The sequence below is a fragment of the Malaclemys terrapin genome, chromosome 5 (assembly GCF_027887155.1).
Source record: "Malaclemys terrapin pileata isolate rMalTer1 chromosome 5, rMalTer1.hap1, whole genome shotgun sequence".
NCBI lineage: Eukaryota > Metazoa > Chordata > Testudines > Emydidae > Malaclemys > Malaclemys terrapin.
The window spans coordinates 79423436-79438221 of NC_071509.1; the positions used below are offsets into that span (position 1 = coordinate 79423436).

General features: G+C 43.3%; 1 protein-coding gene across 2 annotated transcripts in view; it reads right to left on the bottom strand.

The window, feature by feature from the left end:
- Window positions 1-11644, bottom strand: part of FNIP2 (folliculin interacting protein 2) — a 74226-nt gene extending 62582 nt beyond the window's left edge. For both annotated transcript variants that reach the window (XM_054030414.1, XM_054030413.1), the window contains exon 1: window positions 11290-11644. In XM_054030414.1, the coding sequence (XP_053886389.1) occupies window positions 11290-11384 (95 nt within the window). In that variant the 5' untranslated portion in view covers window positions 11385-11644. The remainder of the gene's footprint in view (window positions 1-11289) is intronic.
- Window positions 11645-14786: the final 3142 nt, after the last annotated feature.

Genomic DNA, 14786 nt, shown 5'->3' on the forward strand with positions numbered 1-14786 from the left:
TTTTCTCTGCACTTCTGAAAAGAGCTGTGTGTGATTAATTGATGCAAACAGTTATTGACATTGCATACATGGATCAGTTCTAATCTGGTCATTTGCAAAGACAATTAAAAAAAAAAGTCAGAAAAATGGCATATTTTTCACAGAAGTTAAAAAAATAAAGATTGTCAAGAATTCCAGGAATAAGACCTACACATGTCCACTCAGCTCTGATGTGGGGGGAAAAAAACAGAATCCCAAGATTTCTTCCAAGGCTGCAATTGAAGTAGAGATGGGGGTGGGGGGAGGGGAGAAGAAGAAGAAAAAGGAGGGAAAGAAGAGCAAGACAGTCAGTACTCTTGTAGTAAATCTGGAAAACTCAGAAATCTCTGAAGGCTCTTGCTCAGTAGTGAAGAGGGTGGGAAGGAAATCAAAACAGCTTTACAGAGAGATATAAGGACATGGTATCTACAAGAGTGAAGAGCCAGAGGATTTGCTTTTTCAGATGACATCCCCAAACTGGGAGCCCAATTTCTGTCTAAAAGTATTTTTTAAAAAAGGTCCTTATTTAGACACCCAGTGGCATTTCTGGCTACTGTTGCTATCTGGATATCTAAGGATATCCAAGGAGCCCAGGTGAAACTCAGTTAGATTATAGAAATCTATTGAAATGAACAGCAACAAAATAGAACAAACATACGAATGCCACTCAACAAACCTCACTACTGCTTTCTTTCCTTTTACAAAGAGTGGATTATTGCCAGGCTTGCAATAAAGTGCTGTGAAGTAGTGCTTAGCAAATGGGATCTCCCCAAGCATTTCGGCACTATGACCAAAGGAATTACTTGTTTCAACTGCCAAGTGAATCAGGGCCGGCTCTGGCTTTTTTGCCGCCCTAGGCAAAAAAGCCACACACACCCCCCGACCAGCGCGGCAGGGGAGGGCACCGAGCAATCCCCGACCGGCCGGAGCACCGGGGGGAGGGCGGGGAGCCCAGCCGGGGCTCTCCACTCTCCCCGGCAGCCAGAGCACCTGGGGGAAGGCGGAGAGCCCCCGGCAGCCAGAGCGCCGGGAGGAGGGCGTAGAGCCCAGCCGGGGCTCTCCACTGTCCCCGGCGGCCAGAGCGCCGGGAGGAGGGCGTAGAGCCCAGCCGGGGCTCTCCACTGTCCCCGGCGGCCAGAGCGCCGGGAGGAGGGCGTAGAGCCCAGCCGGGGCTCTCCACTGTCCCCGGCGGCCAGAGCGCCGGAAGAAGGGCGGAGAGCCCGGCCGAGGCTCTCCGCTCTCCCCGGCGGCCAGAGCACCAGGGGGAGGGCCGCGAGCCCACTGCGTCTCTCTGCTCTCCCCGGCGGCCGGAGCGCCGCGGGGAGGGCGGCGAGCCCAGTCGCGCCCCTGCTCTCGGGCCGGAGCGCCCCTGCTCTCGGGCCGGAGCGCCCCTGCTCTCGGGCCGGAGCGCCCCACCGCGCCGCCCCGCACATGCTTGGTGGGCTGGTGCCTGGAGCCGGCCCTGAAGTGAATGATATCATACACCAAAGCTAATAAACAGTTACCAGCTAGAGATCCTGCACAGTTATAATACAACATCCGTTCCATTATGGACACCAGAAGCACCAGTGAATATTTAAAGCTGAAGTAGTGGCCTGTTTGCCAGTTTCACATCTTTTACAGCATGCATGTTAAATGAAATTATATCCTCTTTTACAACATCCTTTCACTCAGTCTCCCAACAAAGATTTTATGGAAGTCATGAAGCAGAGACTTTACCAACCTAAATGTAATCCAGAAAGAGTCTGATTTATTTTGCTTTACACATTCTGACATGTCGTGTAAACTGTTAGCTTCACACGTTTCCCCCTCTTAGTTAAAGTTTTTACACAACCTCAGCCCTCAGCTTCCTGAAGACAGTTTCAGTCTATAGAGCTGAAAAATGCAGAACAGCATTAACATGAGCCAGAACAGAATTACAATTGCCATGACAATTAAAGCATGATCAACTTATCCAAAGCCAGAGTCATTCATTTCTCTAGAGCCACTACCCTCCCACACACAAATGTTTCACTTTAGTAATTAGTTGAAATACATTAGCATTAGAAGATTCTAACTGAATACATTACATTATTGTAGGAAGCTCCCTTACTGTAGTCCCCAAGATCTGCATTCCTAGTGTCTGGCTTTCTTAATGGATTTTCTACTGAGCACATGGAGCCAGGAGCTTCCCAGAATCTCTAGTATCAGCTGCATAGCTTTTTCTTTGAAGTGCAGTAACAGCCAGTATTAAAGGTTTTGAGGAACATTTGGGATTTTAACTATACAAAAGTATGAATGTTTTCTCTCACACACAAGAGCAATTAGGATTTCTTAGAATGTTACCAACAAGCTACAGCCATCAAATGCTTCTCAGCTGAAAGTAGTATCTACACATTTTTTTCCAGTTATGAAGTTGGTCATATTTTTAATTTTATTATACTGTGTTTTCCCCTTAACAGTAATCAGTGCTAAATGACAGAAACTGATCAGGCTTGAGAAAGTCACCTGTCAGTAGCAAGAACAACTTCTCATGGTAAGAGGTGAGGATGTCTCATCATTTTCTGCAGAATTTAAACTTTCATTTATTAAAAATAAACCAAAACACAAAAGTTTCTTGCCTTTATAGGTCCAAAGATAATTTCCCAAAATGTGAGTCGTACAGTATTGTTTCCCAAGCTGCAGACAGACAATTTAGAACATAAGAATGGCCATACTGGGTCAGACCAATTTAGCCCAGTACCCGGTCTTCCGACAGTAGCCGGTGCCAGATGCTTCAGAAGGAATGAACAGAACAGGGCAATTTATTGACGGAACAATCCCCTGTTGTCCAGTCCCAGCTTCTAGCAGTCAGAGGTTTAGGGACACCCAGAGCATGGGGTTGCATCTCTGACCATCTTGGCTAATAGTCATTGATGGACCTATCATCCATGAATGTATCTAATTCTCTTTTGAACTTCTGGCTTTCACAACATCCCCTGGCAATGAATTGAACAGGTTGACTGTATGTTGTATGAAGAAGTATTTCTTTTGTTTGTTTTAAACCTGCTGTCTATTCATTTCATTGGGCGACCCCTGCTTCTTGTGTTATATGAAGGGGTAAATAATGCTTCCATGTTTACCTTCTCTACACCATTCAAGATTTTACAGATCTCTATCACATCTCCCCTTAGTCATCTCTTTTCTAAGAGTCCCAGTTTTGTTTTAATCTCTCCTCATATGGAAGCTTTTCCATATCCCTAATCTTTTTTGTTGCCTGTCTCACTTTTTCCAGTTCTAATACATCTTTTTTGAGATGGGGCGACCAGAACTGAACTCAGTATTCAAGGTGGATTTATATAGTGGCATTATGATATTTTCTGTATTGTTTTCTATCCCTTTTCCAATGGTTACTAACATTCTGTTAGTTTAAAAAAAAAAAAAAAAAAAAAAAAAAAAAAAAAGCTGTTACTGCACATTGAATAGATATTTTCAGAGAATTATCCTTGATGACTCCAAGATCTCTTGAGTGGTAACAACTAATTTAGACCACACCATTTTGTATGTATAGTTGTAATTATGTTTTCCAATGTTCATTACTTTGCATTTATCAACACTGAATTTCATCTGCCATTTTCTTGTCCAGTCACCCAATTGTACGAGACCCTTTTGTAATTCTGAGCTATCAGCTTTGGACTTAACTATTTTGAGTAATTTTGTATTATCTTCAAACTTTGCCACCTCACTGTTTACCCCTTTTTTCAGATCATTTATGAATATGTTGAACAGCACTAGTCCCAGTACAGATCCCTGGGGGAGCCCACTATTTGCCTCTCTCTATTGTGAAAACTGATACTTTATTTCTACCCTTTGTTTCCTGTCTTTTAACAAGTTACTGATCCATGAGAGGACCTTCCCTCTTATCCCATGACTCTTTACTTTGCTTAAGAGTCTTTGGTGAGGGACCTTATCAAAGGCTTTCTGAAAATTCAAGTACACTATATCCACTGGATCACCCTTGTCCACATATTTGTTGACTCCCTCCAATAATGTTAATAGATTTGTGAAAGGAAATCATGCCTCACCAAAACTTTTTCCCAACATATTATGTTCATCTATGTTTCTGATAATTCTGTTCTTTACTATAATTTCAGCCAACTTGCATGGTACTGAAGTTAGACTTACTGGACTGTAATTGCCATGATTGCCACTGGAGACTTTTTTTTTTTTTTTTTTTTAAATCAGCATTATATTAGGTATCTGCCAGCCATCTGGTACAGAGGCTGATTTAACAGATAGGTTATATACCAAAGTTAGTAGTTCTGCAATTTCATAACTGAGTTCCTTGAGAACTCTTGGATGAATACCATCTGGCCCTGGAGACAAATTACTGTTTAATTTATCAATTTGTTCCAAAACCTACTCTGGCACCTCAATCTGAGACAAGTCTTCAGATTTATCACCTAAAAAGGATTGTTCATGTGTGGGATCTCTCACATATCCTCTGCCAGGAAGACTGATGCAAAGAATTCTTTTAACTTCCTGCAATGGCCTTGTCTTACTCGAGGTGCTAACGGAGCACTCAATCGTCCAGTGGCCCCACTGACTGTTTGGCAGGCTTCCTGATTCTGACGTACTTAAAATGTTTGCTGTTAGTTTTTGTCCTTAGCTAGTTGGCCTTCAAATTCTTTCCTGGCCTGATAATTATGCTTCTGACTTGCCAGAGTTTATATCCCTTTCTATTTTCCTCAGTAGGATGTGACTTCCAATTTTTAAAAGACGTCTCTTTGTCCCTAATCACCATTTCTACTCTGTTGTTTAGCCATGTAACATTTTTTTTGGTCCTCAATGTTTTTCTTTTTTTGGGTATAAATATAATTTGAGCCTCTATTATGGTATTTTAAAAAAGTTTCCATGCAGTTTGCAGGCACTTCACTCCTGTGCCTGCTCTTTTTAATTTCCATTTAACTAGACGACTCCTATTTGTGTAGCTCCCCCTTTTTGAAGGTAAATGCTAATGTGGTGGGTTTCTTTGGTACTTTCCCCGCTCCAAGGATGTTAAATTTAATTATGGTTGCTATCACTGAGCAGTTCAGCTATTATCATCTTTTGAACCAGATCTTGTGTGCCAATTAGGATGAAATCAAGAATTGCTTCTCCACTTGTGGGTACCAGGACTAGCTGCTCCAGGAAGCAGTCATTAATTTTAGAAATTTTATCTTTGCATCCCATCCTGAAGAGACATGCTCCCACTCAATATGGGGATAGCTGAAATCTCCCATTATTGATATGTTTTCTGCCTTTATAGCCTCTCTAGTCTCCCTGAGCATTTCACAGTCATTGTCCCCATCCTGGTTAGTAGTATATTCCTCCTGATATATTTTGATTATTCAAGCACAGAATTTCTATCCATAGAGATTCTATGATACTGTATGATTCATTTAAGATTTTTACTATATATAACTCTAGGCTCTCTTTCATGCAGAGTGCCACCTCCCCACCTCAACCCCCATCAGTAAGACCTACTCTGTCATTCCTATATATTTTGTACCCTGGTATTACCCTGTCCCACTGATTATCATTGTTCCACCAAATTTCTGTGATGCCTATTATATCAATATCTTCATTTAATACCAGGCACTCAAGCTCACCAATCTTAGCATTTAGACTTCTAGCATTTGTATACAAGCACTTATAAAGTTTGTCAATATTTAGTTGTCTGCCTTCATTTAATGTAATTGAAGGGGACTCTATTGTTTGACTGTTTCTCTTCAGTTCCTACCTAAACATTATCAACTTCTATCCTCCTTACTAAGATATGGAGTATCCCCTTTAATAAATCCTCTCCAAGGGATGTATCTGTCTGAACCGCATGCTCCTCCGTAGCTGTTGACTCTCTCCCAGCCCCTAGTTTAAAAACTCCTCTATGATCTTTTTAATTTTACATGCCAGCAATCTGGCTCCATTTTGGTTTAGGTATAGCCAGGGGTGACCAAACTTATTGACCCTCTGAGCCACATAAGACAATCTTCAGAAGTTCAAGAGCCAGGGTGTGCCTGCTCGGGTTTCAGCCCCATGGGAGGTGCCTGCCAGGGCTCAAGGCTTCAGCCCTGCAGGGAGTGTGGTCCTGGCGCACGTGGGATCATGTGCCCCTGCAATTTATGCCAGGGTTTGCTGGACCCGCTCAGTCACATGCTGTTGCTGAGTCCCCTCCCTGCATGGCAGTTGCTGGAGCTGCAAGCTGTGGGGAAAGGCAGAGACAAACAGCTGGGAGCTGCAAGTAGAGCCCCTGCTTTTGCTGCTGCCTCTCCCTTTGGAGTTAAAGCAGCAGCCCCTCCCTGCAGTTCCAGGTGCTAGTTCTGCATGGAGAGGCAGTGGCAAATATCTGGGAACTGCAAGGAGGAGCCGCTGAGTGTAAGAAGGGAGGCCCAAAGCTGTTGGGGGAGGCGACCTTTAAATTGTGTCACCCCTACCCCCCCCCCCCACAGCAGGCAGCATTCATCTCTGGAAAAAGCCCCTAGTCCCACCACCCCATCGCAGGGCAGAAGCCCTGAGCTTCCTCCCCGGCATCTAATAGGTGGAAAATTGGGGGGGAGAGGGAGAACCTGGGGGGCTCCATGAGCCACACTAACTGTAAAAGAGCTGCACGTGGCTCACCAACCACGGTTTGGCCTCCCCTTGTATAGCCCATGCTCCTCCTTTCCCAAAAGGTTCCCCAATTCCTAAATCCCTCGGAGCACCACTGTCTCATTCACACATTGAGACCCTGCAGTTCTGAATGCCTTACTGGCTCTGTATGTTAGACTGGAAGCATTTCAGAGAATGCTACCATGGAGATCTCACCTAGCACACTAAATTTGGCCTCCAGGACCTCTCTCCTATCTTTCCCAATGTCATCCATACCTACATGTACCTCAACCACTGGCTCCTTCCCATTACTGCACATAAGCCTGTCAAGATGTCTTGAGAGGCCTGCAACCTTCGCACCCAGCAGGCAATTCATCATTCACAAACCCAAATATCTATATTTCTAAAAATTGAATCCCCCATAATATTACCTCCATCTTCCTAATACCATGAGTCCCCCCTCCAGAGAAGTATCCTCAGTGTAAGAGAATGACATAATACTATGACATCATCTGGAAAGAGGGTCCCAATTATGGGATCATTTCCCTCTGCTCCAGCTTGATGTTCTCCTTCCCTGAGACCTTCATCCTTCTTAACAGTGCAGAGGCTTTCAGACTAGGGGTAGGCATGCTCTGCTGTGTCCTGGAAAGTCTTATGCATGTACTCCTCTATCTCCCTGAGCTCCTCCAGTTCAGCCACTCTGGTCGCCAGAGCCTGCACTTGGCCACTGAGGGCCGTGAGCTTCTTGCACTGAATGCACACATTTACTCCTTCTCAGAATACAAGAACTAGGGGTCAACAAATGAAATTAATATGCAACAGGTTTAAAACAAACAAAAGGAAATATTTTTTCACTCAACAGTGTCAACCTGTGGAACTTCTTGCCAGAGGATGTTGTGAAGGCCAAGACTATAACAGGATTCAAAAAAGAACTAGATACGTTCATGGAGGATATGTCCATCAATGGCTATTAGCCAGGATGGGTAGGGATAGTGTCCCTAGCCTCTGTTTGCCAGAAGCTGGGAATGGGTGACAGGGGATGGATCACTTGGTGATTACTTGTTCTGTTCATTCCCTTGGGGGCACCTAGCATTGGCCACTGTTGGAAGACAAGATACTGGGCTAGCTGGATCTTTGGTCTGACCCAGTATGGCTGTTCTTATGTCACCTGCCTACAAGGCAGGTAAACATACATGCTGCATTCATGGCCATAAACAATTTCAGGTGCTCTGCTTGTTCATCACTTTCTCCAGCAGTAGAGTGAAGGTAACAAGACTCTAGTCAGTTTCATGGCTGGAAACCCTGTGGAAAGAGGTGAAATTTACAAATATTGTATCAATTTTACAGCATCTGCTTAGGAGTGCCAAGAGAAACAGTAAAGGCAGACACAGGAATGTAAGGGTCAGAGACTGTAGGGGAGGTAAAAATAGCAGAGATCCTCTTCTCTCCCCAACCAGTTTCAGCCACATGTCCCCATTAGTACAAAGATCTTTACTGGGAACTTTCTGCTGAATCATGTTGAGCTAGAAGCCACCAAATCCCAGATGTACCCCCAGAATATTTAGTACTGGCTGTCACAGCTCATCCTTCGAAATTCAGTATTAGATGACATTAAGGGTTTTCAGGAGGGCTGGGATTTGAGGGTTCAGTTAAAAAAAGCAAAGACACATATTAAATGAAGAAGTGTGGGTTGTGTACAGGAACAGAACTATGAATCATGCATTACCATCATACATTTATTTAAGAATGGGAGTATTGAGGATTTAAATATTCCATAAGTGGTGGTGGTGGTGGGAGACAAATAGGCATATAACCCCAGAACACAATTTAAAAAAAAGATAGAAGTGAAACCCCCCAAAAAATTGGGGGACAGGAGAAGAGATAAAACTGCAGAACGAGTGCATGAAATCCTAAAAGGCATAATATATGAATAATTTGTTAAAAATGTTAGTGTTTTCTGAATTTCACACAGTATTTCAATATTCTAACCTGAAATTCAGTCACCTCAAAAAAATCTGGTATAATAAATAAATAACCTTACTATAGGCCCCGATGCTGCAAGGAGCTCCGTGCTGACAGGCTCCCTACTGACTTCAGCGGAACTTTGTGCAGGAGTCTGCCCACCTGGAGCTCCTTGCCGGATCAGGCCCTTAAACCTAGACCTGGGGACATTTTAATTAAAATGAAATCCCTGCAAATGGGTTTGCACCTTAATCGATTTTTGTACCTCTGATCCAAAGCAATATACATTAAGGCATCCAGAATTATTCTCAACTTAAAATTTACAAGTACATAACACACGCTTTTGCTCTTTCAGACTTTCTCCATGCCCCCCAGTACCACAAGGCTTTTTGTCTGCATTATGATTTAAAGGGACAATGAATTCTGGGCCTGGCCATTTTAAGTCTTCCCAATCCATTAGCAACATTCTAGAAATAATGTGGCAATAATGTTAGATTCCCCAGTGATTCATAACATTTACAGCAAATCACTTTAGAATCTGGATATATAATCCAAATTTGACATTACCCAATGTTGGCTCTGATCCTGAAATTTGTTTCAAGCGGATGACATTTGACCCATTCAGAGGACCTCTGAACTCAAAAGGTTCTATGTTGGTGGTCCCCTCTGCTTGCACTAAGTCACTTGTTGAATGGGGTCTTTGTTTGTTTTTACTCCTAGGCCTTGGCTACACTTGGGGATTAACAGCGCTGCCGTGCCAGCGCTGCGAGAGCTCTCTCGCGGCGCTGTGAGCACTCCACCTCTCCGAGGGGAATAGCTTGCAGCGCTGCGAGCGAGCGTGCAGCGCTGCAGGCGCTGATTACACTGGCGCTTTACAGCGTTGCACTCGCTGCGCTCGGGGGGGGCGTTTTCACACCCCTGAGTGCAGCAAGTTGCAGCGCTATACAGCGCCAGTGTAGCCAAGGCCTAAGTCTCACTCCCCACAGCATTCTTAGCATTTCAGGAAGTGAAGGTCAGGAATCTTATCAATTTGTTAGTCTCTAAGGTGCCACAAGTACTCTTTGTTCTTTTTATCAATTTCTATATGCTATCTACTCACAAGACCAAGCTAGTCATGGTGAGTACTCACATGAAGGTTTGGTTGGACACATATGCAATACCATTTATTTTGCTTGCCACAACTACCCTGGTCTTGTGACCTGATAAGGTATAGAAAAGGGATCCAGAATCTTTTCACTTAAGTTGTTTAGAATATGGTCCCTGCGGATTTATTTTTTTGTAAAGCCATCATCAAATCAGGATTACACATCCAGGCCCCTAAAGGAATCCCTATATGTTTCATGTGCAAAAGTTCATGAAATCATTAGCACCTAAAGCAATGGAAGGCATGCAGCTCCCCGCTGTTCCACATGATCAGAGGTAACAAAAGATGAAACCCTGAATTCAAGGTAAGACACATTTCAACTCAGATTTAAAAAAAGAAAAGATTTGAATTCAAGTTACCCAAGTAATAAGATACAAACACTAAGAAAGATGAAGGCAGAATGTTTTCTGTATTATTTTATTTGGAGTCTGGAATTAAAAATTATAACAGTTTATGCATATGAGGAGATTTGAAATCCAGACAAAATGGCTGAGACATCAAAGAGAAGAAAAAGAAGCAGAAGACAGCAGAGAGAAAGCAACTATATAGGTACAATAATTTTCACCTGCTTCTCTGCCCCCACTACTCTTTTGCATGTGTTTTTCTGCACTATTTAAGGGTAGTAACGAAGTGACATCAAGTCATTTTGTTTAATGCAGGAACATGTTATATTCTCAATTTTTAATTAATCTGGCCCATAGTGAGACTTAATAACTCAGTTTTGCTGCCCACACCAGACTTTCTATTCTATGTAATATCGTATTCATAGTTACAGCACCTGTGGCTATGCTACTTACAGCAGTTGTAACTTGCTCAAAAGTCTGGAGATTTTAAGGACAAACCCGAAGGACTCAGAAACACCCTAGAAGACTGAAAATTAGTCTGTTATGTCTGATGCTGATTACACTGAAAAATCCAGAGAATAAAGGTTATAGACCTTCTTTCACAGTGAGGAAAGATGGTCTGAGGCAGATGTCCAAAGTGTGAGTGATCAATTCCACACCCCAGGATCCATCACAGTTAAAGCTCATTCACCCAATTTAAGACCCTGAAAGGTAGCTGGCACCAGACCCCAGACATCCACACAGACCAGGTTAACACAACATTAATGCTTAACAAAATGACTTTTGTACAGAAGGCTTGTAATGAAACAGCTCTCAAACATGTATAAGTGTCTGGACTAGTGGAAATCTCAGCCATTTCCCCAAACCTGTTAGATCAGAGGCCAACCTAAAATTGCAGAATATTCCCTAACAGAGGCACTAACTCTCTAGCTGGCTCTAAATCAAAAGTACTGAAGCAAACTATTACCAATAAGAATTATATCAAGTTCTTAACGCGCTTTATGTTTCCAAAGCACTGTGTGAACGTGAACAAATCGATACCAGGGTGATCAAAAATGACACGAGCTGGGGGGTGCGCGCGCGCTCCGGCTGGCTCCGGGGAAATGTACACACCCCTTCGTTCCCGCTGGTGCCCCTGCCCAGGGCTTGCTTTCTTGGCTCCAATAAGGCTACCCACCACCCCTTGAGTAATGTCCTTTTAGTAATATCCCTGGCATGAAAGAAACAATTTCTCACCTAAAGGCAGGTCCTTCCTTAGGTGCCCTGCTGGGAGGAGAAGCCGAACTGCTGCCCCTTTTGTTGAACAGCTTCTGGAGTAGAGTAGGAGCCATGCTGCTACTTGCTGTTACCGCCGCCCGTACTCACAGCAACCCTAGTGGGTAGAGCACGCACAACAGCTCAGCTGGCTGGGGATAGTAAGAGCGGCGGCGCAGCATCCCCGCTGCAGCGTGGCCGCCCGGCATTGCACGCGGGAGTGAACGGGGTCTACGGCTAAGCTCAGCGTCCCCACTGCCAGCAAGGGAGGAAACAGCCAATCATATGACTAAAGAAGACGAACCCGTCGCCCAGAGGCGCTGACAGCTCCCTCTTGCAGGACGAGCCCCTCTGAGCCCGGAATCCTGGGATCCGAACGCGCAACGTCCATGGAACGTTCTCCATTGGATACTCGGGATTCCAAGCCTTCCCCCGACACGTGGTCAAGAGCCAGAGTTAAAGGGACACGAGCCCTGTTTCACAGTCCTCTGAGGTTGGGAGGTTTGAATGGATGGGCTTGGGCGGGAGAGGAGTAAAGATAGGATTTCTGATTCTTTCCAACAAATATTTTATCAGATTTCTCTCCTCTCCCAGTTCGGTTCCCTCTCAGTGAAGTAAATTATTAAAAAGTATGCACAAACTGACCTAACAGTACAGAGGTGTTTTTGTTTTTTTCATTTGCTGATATTGAAAAATCTCTGATTTATTGGGTGGAATTGTGCATTTTCCCTAAAATCAGAGATAGCCCAAACCAAATCCCTGGATCCAAAAAGTCCATTGAATTTTGTGAATGTTCAGATCCAAGCTTTGCCATTGGACCCTTTCTCTATAATAGAACAGGTCCAGATCCTGAATTTGGAGACTTTCTGATTATTTTTTCTTCTAGCCCTTGTCTGACTAGCCCCGACTGACAGAGTTCGCTGATCCAAAGACTGAGGAAATGCTAGCTTATGTGTTTAGCAAGGATCCAAACTTTGGCCCTCATCTGTTGATTAGGCATATACTTAATTTTACCATTCAAGTATTCCCAGGGGACTTTGCAGGATTGGGGCCTTTGTGGCTTTGTTCATTTCTGCTTTTTTATGGTTTATTTTGTTCACAGGTGAAATAATCTAATTAGCTGATGCCACCATTCTGTTGGGGGTTATGGGGGGAGGGTTGTTTTGGATGGTTTTGTTTGGCAGAAAGACCACACATCTTATTCCCCACATTCTTTTAATTACTTATCCTTCAAAAATGAGTTGGAAAGGTGTGATATGCTGCCTTTTTTGCATATAGCCAGCTCCACAACCTACTACAGGAGGAGACTTTTGGGGGCAATTTGGCAAATGGTGGCAATTGAAGTAAGCAGTCCCTGCACTTCCCCAAAGAAAGGGACTGGGCCCTTGTGCAGTCGTGCACCTTCCTCCTCTTCCCACCCATGATGAAGCCACAGACTAATTCTTGTCCCGACTGATTTGCAGAGAGGTGAAGAGCCTTGTAGAAGGACTAGTGTTATCTGCATATGGAGTTGGGAAAACTTTTGAAGAGGATCCAAAAACATGTTTCAGATTTCCTCATGCCACTTAGTGCTATTCCAAAAGCAAAATAAAGTAAAATAATACAAGAGAATCTTTTCAGAAATGTCTATATGAGCCCAAGATGAAAGTCATCATGGCTGGCAGGGATATTTAATAGAATTGAGAGAGAAATAAGATGCTTCACGGAAAAGGAAATGAGAGTTCTCTCTCTTGCCAAATAACTCTACCCCAATCAGTTCAAACTCTGTATATATCCAGTACACAGTATGATTTCTCAAGGTACTAGGGCACGTAAGCAGCTATTCCCATAGTCAACAATAGGCACTACTTGGATGATCTTTAATGTAGGCATCTGAATAGCATCCCTGAATAGCGGACTATGTCTTTTTCATAAAGTTCTCAAGCAACTTTTGCTGTTGCAAAGACTGTGGGCTCTAGTCTATTTGAGGGCTGATGCTTGGTGCAAAACTGAAGGTTTTTTTGCTGTAAGATGGCTACCTTTACATCTCACTACGCAAGAGGATAAATGGACACAAGTCAGATATCAGGAATGGCAATACACAAAAACCTGTAGGAGAATACTTCAACTTCCCTGGCCACACAATAGCAGATGTAAAGGTAGCCATCTTACAGCAAAAAAACTTTAGGACCAGACTCCAAAGAGAAACTGCTTAGCTCCAGTTCATTTTGCAAATTTGACACCATCAGGTCAGGATTAAACAAAGACTATGAATGGCTATCCAACTACAGAAGCAGTTTCTCCTCCCTTGGTGTTCACACCTCAACTGCTAGCAGAGCACCTCACCCTCCCTGATTGAACTAACCTCGTTATCTCCATACTGATTTATACCTGCCTCTGGAAATTTCCATTACTTGCATCTGAATCTAACTGATGACACTCTTCCATCAGAAGAGAAGCTAGTCTTTATGGTGGTAGCATCTGTGTCCCCATTAGTAAGCTATGGAACTGATAGGTTGTCACCCAAAACTTTTCGATAACTGGAGGCTTGGATAATCAAAGCATCAACTCTACAGAGCTCCTAAGTGTCACAGGAGAGTAACTTTTCAGAAGCTACATTCCTACAAAGCTTAGGAGCTATGTTCTGCACCTAGGACAGGGCAGGGAAGGAACCAAGTCCCCATACATATATACATACATACTTGACTTCCCCAGCCTGAAGCCAGATGAAACTTCCTGTTCCATTAGGGCTGATGCCTCTGGCTGCTGTCTCTGAATCCTGAGCTCACTACTTAGGTTTCAACTCTGCAGAGCTTCTAAACTGTTCACAGCCAAAGCTAAGCCTTTGTAGGCTCCACGAAGAAGCTCAGAAGCTCCACAAGAGCTCAACTTATGAGTAAACTCAGATACAACTGATCTTTAGTTAATCCAGAGTTTCAATTAAACAAAGAAGAGTTTACAAAAACAGACCTAATTGTTTGATATGGTGATGTATATTTTATAAAAGTCTTTGATGATGGGGCCATATCTTTTTATGTGTTCTGTAAAGCAAATAGCACATTTTGGGCACTGGAAAAATAATTAAATACATTTTTTCTTGGCACTTCAAAAATACTGAATAAAATATGATCATTTTAGGAAATATCTAGAGTTTGGAATTATAATGCATTATTATTATATAAAATGGTAAGATCTCTTTACATAGAATTTAAAAAAGACATGATCACTGCCACAAAGAATACCTTGCAAGAAGCCAGACAAGCTGCCAGCAGCAGAGAGCTGAGGACTGTAGAAAATACCCTCTTCTCCTCTCTCCCTCCCCCCGCCTCGCTTACTCATTCTTGTTTGAATGGAGTGTTATATAACATGCTGTTGCTGCAGCAACCTTTCCCACCCTCTTGGCTAATGTCTTAGCAAGGTGTGTTGCTATGATATAGATGAACAGTTTCACTGTCTTTTACATAAAGGACATAGTTAAAAGTAAAAATTTTTAAAGGGAA